We start from the raw sequence: 24752 nt of genomic DNA, 5'->3' as shown, positions 1-24752 counted from the left end.
TTTTGAAAAAAGTAATAACTTTTTCCAAAGTGTTTCTATATTACACTGGACTCTAGAGAGTGTCAATTATTACTAAAAACTTCTGCAGTTAATAACCTTTAAAATGATGTATAAACATCTACTGTTCGTTTGATTTGTCGTTCTCAAATTTAAGAGTTTCTCTTGAAAAACACGGAACAGCTAATGTTTAGTTTCCTGTAAAAAAAAAACATATATTGGCTTCAATGATATGGCAGCAGCTGCTTTAAAAATCATGTTTAAATGGGTATTATTGCAATTTTCAGAATCCTTGTAAAATGCCTAATATATTGAGGAATTGTTAGGATTAACACTTTATGAACCTATGTTTTGTGATGTATCTTCATTTAGGGTTTTTTCTTATTTATTGGCATAGCTTAAATATCGTTTACGGTGTTAGTTCTATGTACATTCAACCGATGTGCGAGATTGACTTAATGCAAAATACACAACTTAAATGATAACAATGATAAAGATGAGTCATATGGTGTGGCTTGCTAGCATGCCAGGTCGCCAGACCTTGAGTCCACTGGACTTTTTTTGTGTGGCTATGTGGAGTAATTGGTCTCCTCATCTTTAGTGGAAGATTAATAAGGAAATGTACAACTGGATAATGAATGCAGATGTGCTAGTCAGAGGAACGTTGTATTTTAATGTTACTGTTGGTGCCACTTGTCAAAAAACTTGGCTGTATATCAGGGAAAATAAAGGAGATTTTGAAAAAAAAAACTCAAGTAGTTGGCATCAAATAGAAGGCAACTATTAAAACGTTAAGGAAGTAAGAACCCTCTTTTAAGTTTCGAATATTGTGTGTTTTAGAATTAACTTTTATTTTTTGTGTAAATAAGTTAAACTACATATTTCTGAGGTTTTAACAATTATTTTAGTAAAGAAATATATCACTTGGCTGAGTTATTTCCATTAGCATGTGTCTAAGAACTACAATCAATTAATTGCAATAAATTACTTAGGCTAATTTTGGGGTTTCGGTGAACATATTGACAACATTGTAAAAAGTAGTATCTACATAATTTTAGAGGTTACTCCATTGGAAGTATTTGTTTATGCTTAGAAAAAAATCTTAAGTTAAATGTACCATGTGTAACTTTAAACAATATTCAATGTACAGTATTCAAAAAATAAAAATTAAACTAGTTTAACATGTTTTCACAAAACATACGTTTATATGGTTGTTAATCCTAATAGATCTTTAATATTCTTATAATAAATCTCACAAGGGTTCTAAAAATTACAATAAACCCTATTCAAATATAATTGTTATTGCAGCTATTGCCATAATATTTAAGCAAATACGTGTTATTTTAAAGGGAGGCGATTTTGGCCATTCCGTGTTTTTCAAGAGAAACTCTTAAATTTGAGAACGACAAATCAAACGAACAGTAGATGTTTATACATCATTTTAAAGGTTATTAACTGCAGAAGTTTTTAGTAATACTTGACACTCTCTAGAGTCCGGTGTAGTATAGAAAAACTTTGAAAAAAGTTATTACTTTTTAAAAAAAAATCACAAATTCATACTTCTAATGCCAAACAAGGGCTTATGCAGATGTTTCACCTCAATGAATTTGTACTATTAATATTGGAAATTTAACGAGGATTCTAAAGATGACAATGAATTCGGAATAAAAACAATGTTTAGTGCACTCATGGCCATTTTATGTAAGCAAATACAAATATTTTGAAACAATCTTAAATTGTCCGTTATTCCCTACCTGTGAGGGTATGGAAACTTAAATTGGTGCCATTTTGTCACCAATACTTAGTAGTTTAACACATAAAATTTTTTAACACTAACTTCGTTCCACCCTGTATATTGTTTTACTTTCTACCCTATACACGGTAAGTATATGGAATAAGTATTGTTTTCATAACAATTTTTGAGATTGAGTTTTGCATGGAAATATGCTTTTTGGGGAACCTCGAAAAGCGGTTTTCAAAGTGATGACTGTGTGTGTGGATGTGTACAGAGCTACTGACTACACCAGAGTTCCAAATTTGATGAAATTTGGTATGTAAGTACTATACAGGGTGATTGATATAAGTGTGCCAGCCGTTTTATTCGAAAACTATAATAGATATCAAAAAAAGTTAAATGGTAAGTGCCTTGGATTTTTTATTTAAAAAATTTTAGTCAAGTCAAAAAAATTATTTTAGCCGCCATTTTTCCAATATGGCCGCCAACTTTGATTTTTCTTACGGAACACCCTGTATTTTATGATGTATTCTGGTAGAAAATGTGATTTTAAGACGATTTTATTCTTGTGATTTTTTTCATAAACCTAACCGTTTCATAGATAATACTGGTTAAAGTTTTGAAATTTCTGCATGAGAAAGAATTTTGATAAAGGCCTAAGCAAGCATGCCAGCTGTTTTATTAGAAATCCATTGAAAATTTTTCAACTTAAACCATTATTATCTTTGAAACGGTTAGGTTTATGAAAAAAATCACAAGAATAAAATCGTCTTAAAATAACATTTCCTACCAGTATACATCATAAAATACAGGGTGTTCCATAAGAAAAATCAAAGTTGGCGGCCATATTGGAAAAATGGCGGCTAAAATAATTTTTTTGACTTGACTACAATTTTTAAAATAAAAAATCCAAGGCACTTACCATTTAACTTTTTTTGATATCTCTTATGGTTTTCGAATAAAACGGCTGGCACACTTATATCAATCACCCTGTATAGTCGACAATCATCTCTCGATGTGAAAAATTGTACATAGAAAAATGCTGCTGAAGATGAGCCGTATTTAGGCTTGAAACATGTACAGCATATCAAGTATTAATAATTGACACCTACTGGCATACGTGATACGTAAGTAGATTATTATCTATAATAGCATATTAAAGGTGTCAAGGCTGATTAATTTGATGTAAGTACTAATCAATGGTAGGTATATCTAAGAGTTTTTCTTGTTTTTTGGAAACTTTGATTTTCTTATAAAAATTCAACGGACAATAAAAATCTATTTTTTTGTTAAATGTTTGAACGATTTTGATTAAAATCTTGTATGTTAAACTTAATTTAACTCTAAAGAAAATGGTACAACCCCCATTGCTGTAAAAATTGCAGTTAAAGAGTTATTGCAAATATTGTAATTTTACCCATAACATACCATATACTAATAATTAATATTATTAGTATTATTATTATTTATTATTATTATTATTAGTATTAATATTATTAATACTAATAATTATTATTATATTTTCACGCAATCTGCCACACTCAAGAATATACCATATACTTTCTCTTACTGCTTACCCATAAGGGTTGTTGGCAAGCTAATGGGGCCAAGTATGTATCAGTTTGCTGGTTCCTTTTATTTTATAATATTTTTACTTTAAATCAGCTTGAATCCTCCCCCAAAAAAATTGTGTCTGTTTAAAGCCATTTGTAATATTTAGAACTGTGTCCAAAAACCCCAGTTATGTTTTTATGGCAAAGTATATATTTTAATTGATTTTTCCAGGGTCCAATTGGGGTGGGCTTCAGCCCCTATATCCCACCCCCTTGGAACCACCACTGTTAGCTGACATAACCTATTACTTGTATTTACTTATTCCAGGTTCAGATTCTTGCCCAGAAGGAGCGTTCCCCTGCCTGAACTCCTCTTTGTGTATACCTCAACACTTCATCTGCAATCATCATGTGGACTGTCCACTGGCTGACGATGAACACATACTCAGATGTGGTAATAATAAAATATTTTTATTTATTTAAAACAATTATAAACAAATTTTATGATACAATTACTGGGGCTTTCTACTTTTTTTATAAATTCACAGCAATTCTTTGTTTGAAGTTCATTGTTGGTGATGGTGAGTTAATGTTGTTCAAAGGTTTATTGCGGACATTTTCCATCACGAATGTAAAAAAACAATACACAACGTTTCGGGATCTGGAATCTGATCCCGTCTTCAGGTGAAAAAAACTTAACTAACACATTACAACTACCCTCGGTAGTGTATTCCAACTTAGGTTGGGCGTTTGTGTATTGTTAGTTGTAATGTGTTAGTTAAGTTTTTTTCACCTGAAGACGGGATCAGATTCCAGATCCCGAAACGTTGTGTATTGTTTTTTTACATTCGTGATGGAAAATGTCCGCAATAAACCTTTGAATCACAGCAATTATTTGTTTTCTTCAAAAGCTTACCTTTGAATTTTTTTGAGTTTCAAAACTTTCAATCTTGGCATTGATTTTTGTACTTATTCAATGACTATTTTTGGCAATGTTAATGTTAAACAAAACAGAAACACCAATGAATATAAATTACCCAAAGTCTTCTTCAGCATCTTATGAACGGTTGAGTTCAGCTAATGTTTTGCGACATGTTCTAACCTGTGGCACTTCCAACCTTGCCAACACATGTTTTGTTTGTAACTCTCTCATAAAAAAACCATCAATATAAGATAATACATTTTGTTTTTTTTTCAGCTGATGTGTATGGGTACACTAATGAGTTCATTGGAAATCTAAAGCGAAGCAACCTGTCAACAGATTGTAGTAAGTACTAGCTGTGTGCCCGTTCTACGCACGGGGATCTTATTGTAGTCAGTTATTGAAACCTTTTTATTAAGAACAGAATTTGGTTTGCATATTTTCAGATATGCTGGCAAAACTATTATACAGTATATAAACCTTCGCAAATACAGTATCTGACAGTTTCAAGCCAAAACAAATGCTTCGAAATTAAATGTAACCTGGGTCGTGTTGGTCCATATGTTAAATCCAATGATTAAACTAAAAAATGCTTTATAGATCTATGAGGCATAGCCCTAATGTAGGCCTATAATTGAAAGTTACCTTCCACAATGGTTAAAAGTATTTAAGGTACTACTTCAACCTCCCAATTTAACACTTTATTCGTGTTGACATTTTCATTATAAAGGTAATTTTGTCCTTTCCGTGAAACACTGAGAAATAAGGACATTAATGCTTTACTAACAGACATACACGCAAAAATACAGAACTTAATTAGGGGGTTTGCTACGCTTTAAGCATAACAAAGTACTTGTAAAATTAGTATCTAAAATATTTTGTTAATGTCATCAAATTTCATCATAACAATGTATATTTGCTTGGACCGATGATGACCCGAAATGACGGCTTACTATATAAAATGAAGACGACTGGTCCAGGGTGGTCCAGCCACCCTGGTATAGACGATTGGTAATTTATAGTAAATATTACCAAAATAGGCCACAAACTATTGATACATAAACAACGTAAAGCGTTTAAACAATTCATTATGGTTAGCTGAATAAATGTTTTACTAAAGTGCATTATCGTTTTCTTAGCATAAACTAACATTTTGGAATCAAGAAAGAAAAAGCAAAAATTGTACAGTTAAGACATCAATTAAATTGAATACGCCTGTAATAATAAATAAGGTGCAACACCAACGATAACTAATTTGTAAAGTACAGTGATGTGTTGGTACTTAAAAATGATTCTTGCTACTACCAACAGTACCAACGGTTCTAAGGAATAGAACCGGTACCAAAAACCAACGTTCACAGTTGAGAACTATAGTACAGCCGACCAATTATATGAGTTAATCAAGTCCCGAGGTTATTGATCTCTTGGTTTTTGATTTTCTCGTAAAACGTTTTAAAACGGCAATCAAAGTTATTTCCCAATAATTGCTTTATTTGTAAACAACTTTTAATGTAAACTTATCGGTGTCAGTTTTTAAAAAAAACAACCTCATACAAACAACTTTTTGTTATTTAATAGATTAGGCCCTACGTACCTATTCTCTAAACAATGATTGGTAAAGGCTATCTTAGAAGGAAATGTGACAAAAATCACACAACGTTGGGTTTTTGGACGTTTGTAATTTTATTTCTTAAGTAGGTAGGCCGTGTATTCTAGGGAAAAGTACCGGTATCAAGGATCGTCGTCGAACAGTTTGTTATAAATAATTGGGTAGGCGTACGTACCCAAGAGCATGGCTGTATGGTCCAGCGATTGCATCACACGGTGAGTAGGTACTATTGACTATATATATATAGTCAATGGTAGGAACAGAAAATAACACATTAGAAAAGCGAGTTTAGCATCATCCGTAAACCTCTGTTACAATCAACCACTGCAGTTGTGATTTTTTACTTACCACTTTACACAACCGCCATTGAAGCGCCGTGTCAATGAGTGGAAACCATATTTCTAAGCCATTGGCGACGATCATTATTAAATTTAAAGTTTCCCAGCCGTATACAACACTGATTCAAGGTCTTCTTTCTGGTTATCAAAACTCAAGAACAATTTATACACAAAGAATCTCTGGTTCCTGAACTGGATGATGCCTAGTTATTTAATTTCATTTACACGGTTACACTATTACACTATATTATTGCACTTTCGATTAATTAAATGCGTTATGTAAGAAAAACGTTTTTAATCACTTGGGATTTACATTCAAAACGTGATTGAAAAAGGTTGCGGTATTTGTAAACAACATTTGTAAACATATCAGTGACAGCTAGGAAAAATAATCTTGATCCGAACAGCTGTTCGTTATTTCATAGATGATTATGCAATAAAAATTGGACGAAAACTTGACATAAATCGCACAAAACTGCATTTTTGAACGTTCGTAATATTATTTACAAAGTAGTGAGGCCATATTTTAATGGCTAAAGACAATCTCGCCAATCCAGTGAATACATTAAAATGACTTGGATCTTGATAGGTACTCTCGTTTTCCAGGAGAAGATAGCGTAAAATGCCATCTTGAGTGTTACAGACAAAGGGAAAGACAGACAGACAGAAATTGAGATAAGACTCGTTTCTGCTTATTTAATGTATAAGACGTAAAAATAACCTAAAAATATATAATTCTGAGCAATGTACAGACAAAACTCTAATTTTATTTATATAGATTGAGGTTATGCTATATTATCTGACCTGGTCACTTATCCCACCTTGTTGTGATTGATTTATGTTGGATAATCGAGTCACAGTATTTATAGGTTCACTTTTGGTGTAACTTGGTGTCTTGGAGTCCATGTTGATATAAGTAATATTTTTCAGAGTTGGCATCGTACCCAGCGACTTGTGACTGTGGGGACGAGACGGCTCTATGGTGCAAGGACAGAGGGTTGACTGACGTACCTCAGAAAGTATCTCAGGATGTAAGCAAAATGTAAGTTGGACTTCCATCACCATTTGGTTAAATTGGTTTTCTTGGAGAATTTCTCACATAATGAAATGAAATGAAATCATCTTTATTCATACTTTGCAAACATGTGCACGAATGGCGTCATTACATTGGATCAAAATCATAATGCTTAATCCTAAAAAAGTACAAGATATAATCACTATTGAAGAAGTTCTTATTCTAATATATTATGTAAGAGGAAAAATTTGTTCTTTGAATACAGGGGATTGGTTAAAAAGTACATTTTTAGATTATTTTTAAATTTTGTAGTCCTTGTATAGTCCTTTAGTTTTGTTGGAAGAGCATTGTAACATTTTATACCCATATACATTGGTTTTTTATCAAAACATCTTAATCTATGTGAAGGTGTTGCATAGTTATTTCTGTTTCTGGTACAGTATTGATGAGAATCCCCTACCAGTGAGACATTATTTGAATTTTGGACAGTATATAATATACATTGATAGATATAATAAAATGGTTTTACAGTCATAGAATACATACAGTCATTATGCCTAGTTCTTCAAATTTTTCCCTAACAGAATCTTGCCAATCCAAATTTAACATAATGCGTATTGCTCTTTTCTGGAGAATTAAAATTCTGTCTAAATTAGCTTGTGATGTTCCTCCATAAATACTTATACCAAAGGATAAATGTGAGTGAATATGAGCAAAATAAACCAATTTTAGGGATTCAAGTTTACAAAATTTTGATAATCGATAAAGTGCAAATAGGCCTGTTGACATTCGATTTGCCCCATGATCAATATGATCATTCCAGCTTAATTTACTGTCTATGTATAATCCTAGAAATTTAGTGTTCTCAACAATTTGTATATCTTCACCGGCTAATTTTAGAATTTCCATAGAATGGAATATAAAGAGTGCTTTATTTTTGCAAGTTTTTTTTAACGTAGGTACTCAAGTACCACACATCCACACAGGGTACCTGAAAATACTTCAGGCGTTGACTGGAATTCAGGCTGGGTCTGCCACTGCCAGACCCAAGGGTCCAGAATTTCCCATATAAGCTTTTGCCGCAGGTTTCATTGAAACCTAGAATTGTTAGAATTGTTTTGTTCTATATACTATATAATTTAAGTTTAATTTTATATTTACATCTACTTTAATTTGCTTCATGACAATTTGTAAAATGCAATCTGACCTATCCTATTGTACTTTATTGTACCGAATGGAAATAAATATATTTGATTTGAAACATCTTAAAAAAAATCCGTTGAATATCAAAATTTTCTTTTAGAAAAAAGTGTAATTATTTCATAAGTTTTGTTGGAAGTTTTTGTAAACGCAACACAAACACAATCTGTGCTATTTTTGTTGCTGCTAGATTCAATATGGAACTAATGAACTAAATTACAATTTTTTAGTTACATTGCCAAGCTTGAAGAGTCTAATAACATCATCATGTTTTTGTTTTCAGGATTTTAGCAAACAACTCCATAGTTCTAACACAAGACTCGTTCGCCAAGTTCTGCTGTATTACTGTCATGTGAGTATCAAAGGTATTACGGATATTTCGTATATGTGCTTCTAATTAGCTTAAACCGCAAACATTTTTAAATTGAAAGATATACCCTCTAATTTGAACATTTAATGTTATACATTTAAATTTGTATTCAAAAATTAATGTTAAAGAAAACAGATACTGATACTAAGGTACATTCTTAATTGTTCATTTGTGTATTTGTTTAATGGTATCTACTAAATAATATTAGTTTAAAAATATGAAATAAAATATTTAAACTGAAATACCCATAGCAGTTTATAAAGCTTTGAGTTTATTCAAACACTTTTACCATACTTTTTTGTGAATTCTTTAACTTGAGTTAGTATTAGAATATGAAGAACAACTAAATGTCTTCTGAATGGCTGAATTCTTAAGGATTTTAATTACTTTGAATTTCTTTCCTTAAACTTGTTTCTTTTCAACAAAAGGTTCCTTCAAGCCTGATAATTAGTGAGTCTCTGATATTTTAATTACAGTAAATATCTTTTACCAATGTATAACTAGGATTTTATTAATTGTGTCAATTACCTTGGATCCTCAGTTTTAAACTATTTCACAAAGACAAAATGCAAATTGGTTTTATTAAAATTTAACAAATGTAACTAAAATTTCAGACATTTGGAAGGAAACAACCTGCAAACAATACCTGACAAAGCGTTTAACAACCAAACAAGACTGAGAAACTTGTAAGTATTGTGTAGTAATAAATATATACATACAATAAAATATTAAATATTGTTTAAGGACCAATAGCATTAACTATACTGAATATATGAATTATTATCATTAACTTGTTATAAGTTGCTTTGGCCACACAGTGGATTTTTGGGACTTAATAGAAGAAAGTAAAATATGAAAAAATCCCCTAGTGACCACAAAAGATTTGTGACACTAGGAATTTATACATACACACAGATTTGAGCACATGAACAATTATTGTTTTCCCTCTGTATTTGCTAAAATGCCTTGACAGCCCCTATTTAACCAACAGTTCTTGATTCTAACCGTAAAGTGTTCCATATTATTATTTTGTTTAGGTTACTACAGAGGAATGAGCTGGTATCTCTGCCACCATGTTTATTCTGTGGATTGAAACAATTGAGGTGGCTTTTCCTCCATCACAACAAACTACAGTTTATGAACATGCACACTTGGCGGGACTTAGTCAAACTAAAATGGCTGTAAGTAACGAGATTTGTTAATTTTTTAGATTTTCTATAAATTTGTATTCGATCATAAGATGAAGATCTAAATAGGTGGTTGCTATATAAGGTGTCAAATGTAGTAATTTCATGGTGGACATGTTTTTAACATGTGACATGTCGCCTGTGGAAAAATTGCATAATGTGATTTATTCAAGAATGCTGCTGAAGATAAACTGTAATAAGTTTGTAACATGTCCAGCGAACTGACTGAAACCTTATATATGGGAAACACGTACATATTCATCTTAATTGGAAATTAAAGGTCTCACTGTTCAAGTATGATTTTAATTTGAAGCAATACAAAGTTTTGTAATAAATACGTAGAATAATCGAGAGCACTTTTGTCTTATACATAACTCAGCTGATTCTTTGTTGCATTGAAGCTATTGATGATCTGTTAGTAGACCTAAACAGAATAGTTAATACAAATTGAGTAAGGAAAAACTTCAGTTTTGTCAACAATAGTAGAAAAAAAAATGTTCAAAATAAAATGGTCCACACATAAAGAAAGACGGATTGCCACCGACTAAGACAGATACATTTTATTTCTATGGATTTTTGTTTTTCAGTGAGTTGATGCACAACCAAATTACTTTGGAGCACGAGTCCTTCCCTTTCCTGCCGTCTTTAAAAATGCTGTAAGTTACAAAAAAATTGCTTCTTTTTCCTTCATTTTGTTCATGAAGAGATTTTTTACCCTTAACTTTTCCTGAACGGGGTTAATCTTGCGTCAATATACGGCCACTTTCAGACTCATTTACCCAGTTGTAAACAGCAGGGCCGTCCGAAGGGGGGGGGGGGGGGCAAACGGGGCAAGCTGCCCTGGGCATTTGTACTAACCTAAGTATTAACATATGCGAATGCAACTACTACTGATGGGGGGGGGGGGGGGGGTGCCACGACCACATTTGCTCTGGGCCCCACCAATCCTAAGGATGGCCCTGGTAAACAGTTGCAAATGCAGGAGCAAAATGTGCCATGAACTTGATCCAACTCAGCTTTTGATCTCCGGATTTTTAAACGTTTCAAATGTTAATGTTTTATAACCACTCAGAACTCACTTATTCTATTATTCAAAATGCACAGGGGTTTGTTTACAAAATCGACAAAACAAATTAAATCAGCTGATGATTTCGCAGAAACTTTGTCAGCTGTTTATTAAATAGTGAATTTGGCTGTAAACAAACCATTTGCAATACTATGAACGGTGTTTATATATTTTTTGAAGGACTCATTGAACCACCCTTGTAGTCTAGTTTGAAAAAATAAGCATGCAATGAGTAAAGTAATTGAATATGAATTATTTAATTTGACTATACAACTATGATAATGGTTTTACTTGTATTTTTACAGAAACCTTGCCCACAACAATATACAAACTATACGGAACGACACTTTTTCTGAACTTCCCCAGCTTTCAGAATTGTAAGTAATTTGTAATTATTTTTCATGTGTGAATTAATTATCAAATTTTAAATTAGTATCGTCATAATCAGTATACTGCTACTAATGTTTATGATCGCGAAACTTCAGTCCCTGAGGGAGGATCTGGTCAGTGTGTCTGGTCCATATCAATCCATTGTCCATTTTTATTCTGTACATGACATTGCCCACTCGACTGATGATCTCTCCTAATCTCCACTTTTCTTTGGATGCATAGTTCCTTGCTTGCACCTTTTGTCCCACACTGAACTGTCTTCCCATCTTCCTTTGTTCAACTCTAAACCATTCTGTTTTATCTGACATGACGAGGTCTCAGATTCAAATCCCCCAAATCACCAATAGATTTTAACTAAAGTGATAATTCTGCAACCACTAGGGCTAGCTTGAAGTAATGTGAAAACTGCCTAGCGTCCTAGGACAAAAAATAAAAACGCCATTTTCAGCACACCGAAAACACGTGGTTAAAAATATTAATTTTGCCTGCTTCAAACCGATCGGAGTGGGTGCATAAGTGAATGAAGGAGGGGAGGTGCATGGTGAATATCACTATGTTTCCAGTTCTTAAGAAGCATGAATCACGATTCATACAGGGTGAATAAAAAGTCAAGACCCCCCCCCCCCCTCTAATATTTTTCCAAGTAAATATACAGAGATATCCTTTTGGTGGTCGAGCAATCTTAGCAGGAAGTTTTATTTTATCATTTTGAAATTTTTGAGTGTCCCCCCAAAAGAGGGGATTTGGGGGGCCACTCAAATATTTTAAATGTAAACCCTCTTCAAGTGACACCTCATTTTAAAGTGTTTACAAAAACTTAAAGAATTGTGAAAACTAGAGGTCGCTATCTCTTCTCTATCCAAAATGGTAGCCCGTCAAATGTTGTGGAAAATCAACGGTAAAATTGTTAATATTGGCTGCCATTTTGGATAGAGAAGAGATAGCGATCTCTGGTTTTCACCATTCTTTAAGTTTTTTTATACACTTCAAAAAGAGGTGTCACTTGATAGGGGTTTCTATTGAAACATTTTTAGTTGTCCCCCGAATGGGGATTCGCCAAAAAAAAGGGGGACCTTTTGGGGGGGGCACTCAAAAATTTTAAATGTAAACCCCCTTCAAGTGACACCTCATTTTGAAGTGTTTACAAAAACTTAAAGAATGGTGAAAACCAGAGCTCGCTATTTCTTCTCTATCCAAAATGGCAGCCAATATTAACAATTTTACCGTTGATTTTCCACAACATTTGACGGGCTACCATTTTGGATAGAGAAGAGATAGCGACCTCTAGTTTTCACAATTCTTTAAGTTTTTGTAAACACTTTAAAATGAGATGTCACTTGAAGGGGGTTTACATTTAAAATATTTGAGTTGCCCCCCAAATCCCCCCTTTTGGGGGGACACTCAAAAATTTCAAAATGATAAAATGAAACTTCCTGCTAAGATTGCTCGACCACCAAAAGGATATCTCTGTATATTTACTTGGAAAAATATTAGAGGGGGGGGGGTCTTGACTTTTTATTCACCCTGTATAATACATGCGTATGTCTACCTTGAACTTTTGATTACATTCTTTCAAAACTTAAACAAGTTGAAACAGACTTGGTAAAGCAGAAAATGGAACTAAAAAGTTCCACAAGATCGTTGCTCCGCTCCTAAACCTTTGAAAACAAACAAGATTGTTCCAAAGTTAACTACTAAGCTCGCAACAGCTGTTTGTGTGCACGTTACTACTTGATTTTGTCGCTCTAAATCGTGCCACTTCGCTCCGCTCCCAATCGCTGTATGTGTGTTTTTATACCCTAGACAAGAACAATCTTTTTCTATCTTGGAGGACTTCCTTCTTCAGGAGCTATTCTGTTATTTAATTTACAGCTTAATATGCAAATTATCTATTTCTATGAAGTTATAAGAGTGTTAGCATCTTAGAAAAACCAGTATCATTTTTCATTTTTCAGAGATCTGAGACACAACTTGGTGCAGTACATTCAAGAAAATTCTTTCCATAAACTGTGGAATCTGGATTATTTGTGAGTAACACACATTTCTTTATTTTTAAGCTAAATACCTTCTCCTTAATTAAATAGATAACTGAGCATTTTTATTGTTTCACTGCATAAAATTATGCCTATATTATATGTTATGTGAATTATATGTTATTATATGTTTTGTGAGTATTGCCAGACTATATGTTCCAAACTATTTTAAGCAACTATTGTAGTGTAGTGAGAATTGAAAATTGTAAAAATGTTAAAGGCATTCAAATACAAATTCATAGGAAATGTCCCTTAATGATTATTTTATACCAATTAATTGACTTTGTTACAGGGATTTGTCCCATAACTGTCTTCATGTTCTAGATGAAAAGGTCTTTTCCTACCTACAATCACTTGACAAACTGTAAGTTAATATTTATAGTTTTATTAGTTTTGGTAAGTATTCAGGAGATTAAACAACAAATATAAAAATAGAATATTTACATATAGATGAAAACAGCTAATTAATTACTAAATAATTTATCACTAAAGAATAGACTATGGGCAAGGACCAAAGGCCAACAAAATAAAGTATTACAAACTCAGTGGAACCTTTATAGATCCTTGTTAACAAGTTAGCCTCGATAACAAGTTCATTTTTTGATCTCCTGTAATTTACTTTAAACCTCTAATCACATTTCACAAACCTTGATAAGCAAGTCAACCTTGATAACAAGTCTTATTTATCAATCCCCATGAGAGTCTTGTTATCAAGGTTCTACTGTAATACAAGATGAATAAACTTTTCTATTGGTAAAATAGTTTGGTTATTGGAACAACAAAAAGATGTGAACTCTACACTGAAGGTAACATAGGGAAAAATTCCTTAATATTGTCTTCCGCTTAAGGGTGATAGATCTAAAGTGAGTTTGTTTAATCTATGTTCAAACAACTTTTTATTTATCTTTTTCTTTCCAGAATGTTGGGACACAACCCACTTCAGAAAGTTCCAGGCAAGTTGTTTGATCCTCTTGGAAACTTATCTTCTTTGTAAGTAGTCTTCGGTTGTTCTTCAATTTATCTTGAAATCAATTCTTTATTGCATGCTATAAGTTATATTGAAATACATAACTACTTATGCTGTATGTTTGTAAATTTGAAGGATATATTTTTCAGGGATTTACAAGATATTGAAATCGAGCACATTGATACAACAATGTTTCAAAGGATGGGAAAACTCGATTTTGTGTAAGTAATTATAGTTACCGATTTTTTGTATCCGTTGCTACTTTCTCCCACTTTGATAGTAGTACATGGAATTAGTATTAATTTTGTCAACATTCTCCAGTTTGAGTTTTGGGTGGAAATGTCAGTTTTGGGTCCCACTGAATCTAAAAGAGTGTTTTTTAAGGGATGTCTGTGTGTATGTGATTTTCCCATTAAAACCCATAAAATAACTAAAAATCAGATTTTTTACAAAAGAGGCTCAAGTGATTTCCATTAAAGTTTAGTTTGTTATGGTCCTTTTAACTCTTAAAGAAATTGTACAAACCCCAATGCTGTAAAAATTGCGGTTAAAATATTAGGTACTGAATTTTATTTTATTTTATCCATTAAAATAATATAGTATTCTCACCACATACCCATAGGATTTTTGAAAAGCTAATGGGAGAAAGCTCTCTAAGTTTATAACCATTTGATTACCTACTTAATTTAGTTTTGATTGTTAAAATAAGATTGTAATAAATTCATTCCCCTGTTTGTTTTTAGGTACTTCAAACAATATTACTATTGCACATATGCACCAAATGTTCCTAAATGCTCACCTAACTCTGATGGTATGTACAACCAGTACGAACCTACATATACAACAACATCTTTATATATGAGTACATCTTTATAACAAATATTTTAAGAAGATGTACAGTTCTAATTTATTTGTGCTTGTACTTTCAAAAGAAATCAGTTAGTATGACAACAATTTAATATTTTAGCTATTAGTACGCTATTGTATAACTACATGTACATAGAAATTTTAAACCTAGTGAATTTTTCCCCAGGTCTATCTTCATTTGAGAACTTACTATCCAAACCCATACAGCGTATAACTGTTTGGTTGGTCGCGACGTTTACTTGCGTCGCAAATATTTTGGTGATTTTGGGAAGATTCACCGCTCGAGATGAAAATCAAGCTTTGAGTTTTGTCGTTCGGAATCTAGCAGGTATCTGTATACAGTATGGGTTTGATTGGAAATGTAGTTGTTGAAATGTTTTTGTACAGAGCATTCAATTTAACTTTTTCTGAGGCTGAATTTTAAAATAAAAGCTGATAACAATTAGTTTCAGTATTGTAAAAAAACCTTATTTATTAATTTACCACTGATACGATTTTGCAAGCTAGAGCCATCAATCAATTAGTAATTTATTCACCTGAGTTGAAATATTCAAAGGTTGAAGTTCACCACATAAAAGAAAATTCATTTAATATTGCGTTCATGTTGAATTCTTAAACATAAAAAATTAAAAGTTCTAAAAAGACAAATCATCGATGTGATACTTTGTGTTTTAGTATCGGACCTTCTGATGGGTGTATACTTAGTGATGATTGCTTACAAGGATCTCAGCTATAGAGGGAGTTACAACAACCACGCTCACCAGTGGATGTCTTCTGTTGCTTGTACGCTCAGCGGCATCGCAGCTATGGTCTCGTCTGAGGTCTGAATCTAAATTCAACCCTGGTTACTATGCAAAATGTCAATTGTATTCTTTTTGAATATCAGAAACTCTTTTTTTTTTGCCATACACGGTTTTAATGAACTTTCCACGCAAGGATTTAGCCCGGAAAACAGCGGTTGCTGCCTGCTTGTTTAATCAAATGGGGATTTCATTACATACTACTGTATGGTAATGAGTTTTCACTGGACACTAGCTGATTATGTGGCAATGAGTGATTATAAACTAAAACATAACCTCTCTTAGAGGTTATGTGTATTGATTGTTAAGTTGTTTAGTCAGTGGGAATATATAATGGATTTATATATATTTTAGTGTTTAATTTAGAGTAGAGAAATGTAGGTACGTTACTCGTCCAAAATGTATGAATACCCTACTTGGTAATCCTGCACGAGAACTACCATATTTGTCCAATAAACACCTATTTTCTGGACTAATGGAAAAAGTAATGTGTGTTATTAGGTTTCAGTTCTAATCCTGGCGTTCCTGAGTCTGGAGAGGTTTTTGTTGATCGCTGTCCCCTTCAGTGGCCATCAGAAGTTAAACATGTCAACAGCTACTTACTCGTTGGCTACCATCTGGGCCGTAGGGATCATCGTAGCTGTGGCCCCAGGTAAGTGGTCATAAATCATTCAAAAGTGGTCAGATTTTACCTATCTTGACTCAAAAACTAAATATACAAGATACTAATACTTTAAACTCTTCGGTTATCCAAACCTCAGTCCAAATCCTTACTTGGGTGATCGCAGGAATTTACTTCTGGAGAAAACCAGTTTCTTTTTCCAAGAGAGGAAAATACCTTCCTTGCTTCCTACACAAACAAGTAATGTAAAATGCTTTAAAACATATTGATGGGTGTCTGAAAGCTAGAATTATCTATAAAAAAGATTATGACATACTTAATTGTCGACAAAATCTGTTTAAAACCTTTCAGGGCATAGACTTTATATATTTTTTACTTTATATTTGTTTTATCTTTGTTTATATGAGTGCCATGGCCCCCATTTGTGCCCCTGCAGGTGACGATAAGTACACATAAGCTAGCTAAACAAATTTGAATAAAAAAAAACAACATCTTACTTATCTTACAAAAATCTTATATGTGCAACAAAAATTATGGGATGAATGTGGAAAAATCATTTAAATTCAGTTTGACGTGATAAACTCTTGAAACACCTTTTTATTTAGTAAATAAAGCTGCCTTACCGGTACCATTGATTATTGTATACTGTTGTATTAATAGTCAAAGCCAGTACCAAAAAAGTCACCACACTTTAATAACCCCTTATACTCATGAAACATTTGGAAGATTTATTTTGCAATTTTATTTATTTAATATCTGACTTACAAACTGAGATGCTATTTTGGTTGAACGACTCTGACGTTTTACTCTTGGTTTCTAAACAATCATTTTTATAAGTTACGGTTTACTTCATAGGGTCTCATTATGAATCCATTTGCCTTAAAATGTTCCTATTACAGTATTTAAGTACAAAGTTGCTTAGTCTTGTTAACCAAATAAATATCTACTAACGAAGTATTCTTTAGTCATATATGACTAGTTATTTGAACTTATGAGTTCAAAAAAGGTCTGCTAACCTACTATTCAATTTTCACAGATATTTGTGTTCAAAACATCCATTAACAGTCACTTTTACAACTTTTAGTGCTACACGGGAAGAATTCTACGAGATTCTATGGAACCAACGGGATGTGTTTTCCGCTACACATTGACATACCGTTTCTGATGGGATGGCAGTACTCGGCTTTTGTCTTTCTTGGTGTCAACACAACAGTGTAAGTTATGAATAAATATTTAAACAAAACTAGTCTGTATGTTGTAACCTGTCTCCTTGATTTACCTACTGTTGCGGATCTTAAACCATTGGCCAGCCTCCTGGAAGCCACATCTTTTTTACAGTAATGTCATTTTAGCATTTGTTTAATCACAAAATAGCAGGCGGGCCTATATTCGGCTACAAGGCCGGTAAGTATGTGTTTACGATACAAGCGTGAGAGATCCCATGCGAGGCTTGGACATTGGGGCAGTTCATGCGAGTATTGTAAACACCTCCCCGGATGACTCGTGCATGACACACTTTTCCCCACACTACCAATAATAAATATAAAGTGAAGTTTCATTGTAGATGATAGCCTTCGGATTGCCAAATAATACTAAAAAAAACTGTCAAATACCGGTACCTGCTATTTGGATTGCCTCATTTATACAATCACAACAATGTTAAATTTAGAGTTAATATTTCAACACATTTTACTGTGTAGCTTTTTTGTTGAGAACCAACTGAATAAGCACATATTTTTTATATTACACCTTAAAAAAAAATGTTTACATGCCCCCCCTTTCCAATGTTTGGATTTGATTTACGTTACGATTACTACCCGTCTCGATTCTGTTGGGACTGTCCCGACTTTGGTCCCTTTAGCTTTCGTTAATCCTGACAGAAGGGGGGGGGGACTTCTCCGATTTTTGCCAAAGGTGGCAACCCTGCATTAGACTGATAGGTAAATTTACATTACTCCAAGTGACTTTAAAGATTCCTTTATAAAAAAAAAAAAAAACACTTAAGCTACTTTCTGTAAAAAGTGGTGAAAAATATAAAACGGACTTAAAATTCAGTATCTTTTTGGAGGCTTAAGCGTCCGGTTTCTAAATTAGTCTTCCGATTAGAGCTGCTTCAAATCGGTATTTACAAAACAGTAATTTTGCCCAGTTTTGACAGTCTCAGCATGGCCACTGAGGATGTCACATCATAGAATGACTGAAGTGTCTATTTTCGTAAATAGTGAATATACTTTTCCACGACTCTCACACGAAGACCAAGAATTTAGTTCAAACCAAGCCGGAATCAATTTTTCACAATGCATGACTTCACATTTTCCTCACATTGATCACTTTTGTTACAGCATGGTTCTGATGGTGATCGTTTACTCAGCCATGTTCCATAGTATAGTCAAGACCCGCACTGCCACCACCATCAGTCTGGGGGATTCAGAATTCGCTGTTCGTTTTTTCCTCATCGTGTTGACCGATGCCCTCTGTTGGGCTCCGATAACTGTCATAAAAATTCTCGCTTTATGTAGAGTTCACATTCCAGGTAAGGGGGTAAGCTAGTTAATCTCAGGAAAACTAAAACTGTAATTAAAAAAATAATCTATATAATTAATACGCGACATGAAACTTTGTCGGTTGAACTCCTCCGCCATTTATTAACCGATTTTATCATCGACATAAGATATATAGAAGTAAGGTGCAAAGAAAACTTGCTTATGGAACAACCGTGGGGTTCAGCTTTAGTTTGTTGAGTTAGGAATATACTTGTGATGAACAAGGAAGAGCCTGAGCGGCGAGCACTGTGCGGAAACTCCTATTATACAGGGCACAGAGTCTTCCTCCATTGTAAGTGTTGTAGCACATGAGGGGGAGGGGGCAGTGTTGTACGTTGCCCTACTTAAGTGTACCATACAATGTGTCCTCTGTACCAGTAAAACGGTCAAGGTTTTTAACACTGAAAGAACCAAAATAGGAATTTGCACTCAGAAAGGTTCACAATTATTAGTATTTTTCTTTCAAACTATCACATTCTACCTCTCTGTAAAATCCCTACATACATATTTTACAAGTCCTGCAAAGCCATAGGCAGCAAAATGGAGCCTTAGTCCCTCCCAGATTTTGTGAGCACATCAAAATATTTTCAAATACACAATTAATCATTTTTCAATCATCCTCCTTTTAAGGCCTATAATGATCACTTATGAGCCTAGTACAGTTGCTTGTGAATAGCCTATAAACCTTGTATTTTGCCAAAGGTTCGCTGTATGCTTGGGTCGTAGTGTTTGTTCTGCCAGTCAACTCTGCCATCAACCCCTTACTGTATACCTTCACAACCCCCAAGTATTGCAAGATCATCAAGAACCTTGGGGGCATCATTACTAGGCGGAGTCTGTATAGTTCCAGGAAGCATTTAAGTGCTGGTGAGATTCAACATTCTATGGGCTGTGGTAATTCAATTATCAGCACAATTCTAGTGGTAGATAGTTCTTAACACGTTCAGTGCTAGAGGCGGGAATTCAAGCCCCGCGGTACCGGCACCACTGACGCGGGGCGGGAAATGTCATCCTTCTCCAATGCCAACAATCTTGCTTCAATGTGAGCTCAGCCATTGCTGGGGTACGTTATAATTGTTGCCAACCTGTAGCTTAGAATATAAGATTTAGTCTGGTGTAGGTTGGTACTAAAATTTCCCGTAAAATCCCGTTGCTTTTGTCCCGGTTCCGTCAATTTTCTTTTTTCAATCCACTTTACAAAGACACTGGCTACGGATCCAGGCAGTCCTGCTACCTTTGGGTGTTTCAGTGAACTACGTACACTCTCGGGCTAATGCAGCACAATCACCGCTGCTCTTTTTTTATTCGTCAGACTGAAATATTTGAATGCCAATTGCGTTCACCGATTCAGTGCAGGGCTTCACCCGGGCCTCGCCGCCATTGGCGAGCGCCTGTTTGAAGGTATGCCGCACTGAACGTGTTAAGAACTTGATACCTTCAGAGAGGCAGTTATAGAAATTAAATTCTACAATTGTTTTTAGATTTTCCTCCACTAAGACAGATTCACATCTCTTAAATCATTGAGGAAGATCGTTAAACATCTTCAGTTCTTCAGAGTCCTAATCCAGAAATCATATACAACAATTTCATAACAATCATTGTTTTCAACTATAATTAATGTTTTTCCAGACACAGAATCATCGATGGTATCCAACAAACGTAACGCCGTTTGTCTCTCGTCAGTAGAGAGAAAGAGTTCTGGCGAACGGAAGGAAAGCGACTCTACAGTGAAGCAGCTGCAAACATCCAAACTTGAGACTTATGCTGAAGAGGCACTTTAAATGTGTCTTGAAAGTTGAATACACAATATCAATGTTCCAGCAAACTTAGATTATAGAATATGTTTTAAGATTGTTTATGTAACCCTGGATATATCAAGGAAGAAGGTTACACAATTAACTTACCTAAGAAAAGAGTTTCAGTTGAAAGCTCACAAAAGTTCACACACCTACTTTTACTTATTTCTTCTGAAGAAGCCCCTTGAATGGCTGGAATGTCCAGTTAGTTTTATCATGAACTTTTTTTGTGCTGGCAATTGCTTGGAACTCTTTCCTTAGGTATTGTATATCCATCCCTTCTCTACTCCTAAGCCAATTGCTTTTTCATAAAAAAAAAAACTAACTGATAAAACCGTGAGTAACATTATTTTAATGACATTTTTTATTTGTTAAACATGTTGTACAGATTACTTACTTACTTACTCCTGTGGCCATTGGAAACCTAGGTGGTTTATGGCCTCACCAACCATGTGCCTCCAAGCTCTTCTATCCTCTGCCAGCTCCAAGTCTGCTCCCATTCCTCTCAAGTCCTTCGTCACCTCATCAACCCATCGCATTCTTGGTCTACCTAATGGTCTCCTTCCTTCTGGTATACCTCTGAGTACCATCTTTACCATCTCTCTCTCACTTCTACGGTTGATGTTGTACAGATTCTTAGACACAATTGTATTATTATTACCCTGTTGTGTTAGTGGTGATTGAAATACATTCAGTTGTATTAACCATGGCCAGTGGTTTTGGTAAAAGTAAGTTTATGTACGGATTTTTAAACACAATTTTATTATTTGTTGTGTTTACGGTGATTGAGATACATTTAGCTCAAGTATAAGTTACCTAGCCAGTGGTTTTAGTAATAGCAAGTTTTGTCATATGTGATATATTAATCCTAACATTTCCTTTTTACTCTAAAATAAGGTTTGCAATGTTTTGTTATCAAAATTGTAGACATTGACAGTAATGAACTATTATCAATGTGATTGTAAAATTGTAAAAATAAAAACCACCACTTGCAGTGTTTTTAACATTTATGTATCCTTTTATCCATCCGTTTTAAACCACATGAAAGCATGATAGCCCATTAAGAGAAATGTCATAATTTAAACTCGCTAAGTTCTAAGTTTATTGAGATAAAGATAAATGTGTATATAAATTATTTAAAAATATATTTCAACTCCTAGACAGTAAAAATGTGTTTTAAAGCTATTTAGAGTGAAAGTTGTGTTGGAGGGCTTTTTCCTTTGATCCTTGGATCAACATGCTGGTTTCCTCAAATAATCCTGGCATCTGTGTCCATCAGTGTATCTATGTGCAGGCTTATTATCCTGAAAACGGGATTTTTGGACTAGTAAATTCATATGGGTCAAAATTGTATAATTCATATGTATATACAGGGTGAATCTCGTAAGGTGTCCAGTATTGATTTCAAACAAACCGTTGGTCCTACGATGATGAAGTAAAATTATTTCCCACTAAACCAACCCCAAGGAATAACGTAACAATATTTTTAACGATTTTTAAATACAGGGTGTAGGCTACCAGAAACTGAGGGTCACTAGTCCGAATCTACGAAATATCTAATACAAACGTATATCATGTTATTCATCAATTTAAAGCTATTTTCAATCCAAACCATTTGGCGGAATCGGATTTTGATTATATTGATTCATTTCAAAATGGTGGCTGTTTTTGTGAATTTTTTTTTTGAACACCCTGTATTTTTCTTAAAAATGCAGATATCTTGAATCTAAATCAAATATCGCATTCCTTATGAGCTAAGCTTTTATTTCATATGCAACACTTCAATATTATCTCAAAAACAAAAAGTTTCAAAAATATCAGTTTTTGAAACTACGTACAAAGCCAAAACTCAAAAATTTCAAATAGCACTATATGTCAAATAGCATATCATTTTAAAGGTATTGCAATTCTAAGAAACTTTCAAATTTAAACCTTATGCGTGCGTATCTATTTTGGTTTTCGAGTTGTCAACAAAAAACATGTTTTCCCACATTAAAACGCATGTTATTTGTTAAACATGGTGGTAAAGGCTGGACCATAGTTCTAGGCGTCTGGCTGACGCATGCGCATTAATTTGCTGTGTTAATTCCCCATCTGTCAAAACTTGGGCTAACATATGATTAAATGCAAATTCAATATTACGCACGCGTCAGCCAGACACCTAGAACTATGGTCCGGCTTTTTAATAGTCCCATGAATAGAGTAAATCTTATTTTATACAATAATAATATTAGGTTATACAATTATTTTATTTTAACTACAATAATAAAGAACTTGTCTTAAAAAATATTCTTTATGTTACATTTGTTACAAAACCACTATAAACAAACTTTTTGTGTATAAAATATTTCAAAAGTTACCGTTATTCTTAGGTGCTATTAGATAAACTATTTACAGATGCTCAAATGCCTCTACTTCTAAAACCATTTCAAAGTCTTTTTAGGAAGGTTGTTTACAGCACTTCTTCTTCATTTATTTGCCTACAAGATAAGTCCACTATTACAGCGATTGTTAGCTTTGTCGAATCAGTCATTGAGTCAATTAACAAGGGTGAGCACGTGTTGGGAGTGTTCATGGATTTATCGAAGGCGTTTGATAGCGTTAATCATGAACTATTACTTTTTAAATTAGAAAAAATTGGAATCAGGTATAACTCTCTTAATTGGTTTAACTCACATCACTAAAGACAATTATAAATAAAAATACCGTACAGTTCAAATAATATCAAAATAAGATCTGGTGTACCTCAAGGATCAGTCCTGGGACCTTTACTTTTCATTTGTTACTTAACAAATTTTAAAAAGTGTCTAAATTTTGCCCCATGTACAGGTTTGTATCTTTATGCAGATGACTCTAATCTTAAAGTATCTGGGAAAACTGCAGAAGATGTTGAATTGCTATCCACAATAGAAATAGCTTGTATTGAGGATTTTTTTAATAATCACAATTTAAAATTAAATGAAAGTAAAACCAAATGTGTCACATTCAAAACAAAACAAAACAAAAACAATTCCAATCCTAATATTGAAGTAAATAACCAACCAATTGAAATAACAGAAGCCGTAAGGTTCCTTGGCCTGACAGCAACTTGTCTTGGGAAACATTGTAAACTTGTTATCAATAAAATAAATTCTGGTCTTTGTGCGATTAGAAAAATGTCAAAACTATGCAGTGTTGATGTTTTAAAAATGATCTATTTTTCCCATATTCAATCCCATATATCTTATGGCATATGTGTATATGGAGCCACCTCAAATTCGAATCTAGACCAAATTTTGACAATACAGAAGCAATCAATCAGAGCTATGTTAAAAATGAACAAAGATGATTCTGCAAAAGAACACTTTAAACGTTTAAGGATCCTCACTGTTTATGGTTTGTTTGTTCTTGAATGTATTATGTTTGTCAAAAACAAAAATTTTATTCCACCAATTAAAGAAAATAATCATAACTACAATACACGTAACAAAAATAATTTTGTAATTGGAAAACACAAATTAGAGCTCTTAAAAAAAGACTGTCAATGCAGAACATGAATTTTTTAAATTTATTCCTTTGAAAATTTTAACAGAACAAAAACCCAACATTTTTAAAAAACGTCTCAAGGAATATTTAATGGACCTGTCCTTGTATTCTTTAGACGAATTGAAAATGGCGATATCATAGTTTTAAGCATTAGTTTAAACTTATTTGACACTATTCATGTACAACTATGTATACTATGAATAAAGATTCTTGACTA

The 24752-nt window shown here is 33.5% G+C and overlaps 1 protein-coding gene across 1 annotated transcript in view; it reads left to right on the top strand.

The window, feature by feature from the left end:
* Window positions 1–21996, top strand: part of LOC128993543 (relaxin receptor 2-like) — a 34491-nt gene extending 12495 nt beyond the window's left edge. The window contains exons 2-21 of the mRNA XM_054417514.1: window positions 3614–3739; window positions 4484–4552; window positions 7085–7196; window positions 8653–8721; window positions 9354–9425; window positions 9777–9920; window positions 10514–10582; window positions 11298–11369; window positions 13338–13409; window positions 13708–13779; window positions 14334–14405; window positions 14532–14603; window positions 15126–15193; window positions 15416–15577; window positions 15925–16070; window positions 16551–16701; window positions 17756–17885; window positions 19014–19204; window positions 19917–20081; window positions 20844–21996. Coding sequence (XP_054273489.1) covers window positions 3614–3739; window positions 4484–4552; window positions 7085–7196; window positions 8653–8721; window positions 9354–9425; window positions 9777–9920; window positions 10514–10582; window positions 11298–11369; window positions 13338–13409; window positions 13708–13779; window positions 14334–14405; window positions 14532–14603; window positions 15126–15193; window positions 15416–15577; window positions 15925–16070; window positions 16551–16701; window positions 17756–17885; window positions 19014–19204; window positions 19917–20081; window positions 20844–20995 — 2186 coding nt within the window. The 3' untranslated portion in view covers window positions 20996–21996. The remainder of the gene's footprint in view (window positions 1–3613; window positions 3740–4483; window positions 4553–7084; window positions 7197–8652; window positions 8722–9353; window positions 9426–9776; window positions 9921–10513; window positions 10583–11297; window positions 11370–13337; window positions 13410–13707; window positions 13780–14333; window positions 14406–14531; window positions 14604–15125; window positions 15194–15415; window positions 15578–15924; window positions 16071–16550; window positions 16702–17755; window positions 17886–19013; window positions 19205–19916; window positions 20082–20843) is intronic.
* Window positions 21997–24752: the final 2756 nt, after the last annotated feature.

This window comes from Macrosteles quadrilineatus, unplaced genomic scaffold (genome assembly GCF_028750875.1).
Source record: "Macrosteles quadrilineatus isolate MER2022 unplaced genomic scaffold, UCM_ALF_1.0 Scaffold_4__1_contigs__length_99947679, whole genome shotgun sequence".
Lineage (NCBI taxonomy): Eukaryota > Metazoa > Arthropoda > Insecta > Hemiptera > Cicadellidae > Macrosteles > Macrosteles quadrilineatus.
The sequence above is the reverse complement of the archived record's forward strand: the minus strand, read 5'-3'. Positions and strand labels throughout refer to the sequence as shown.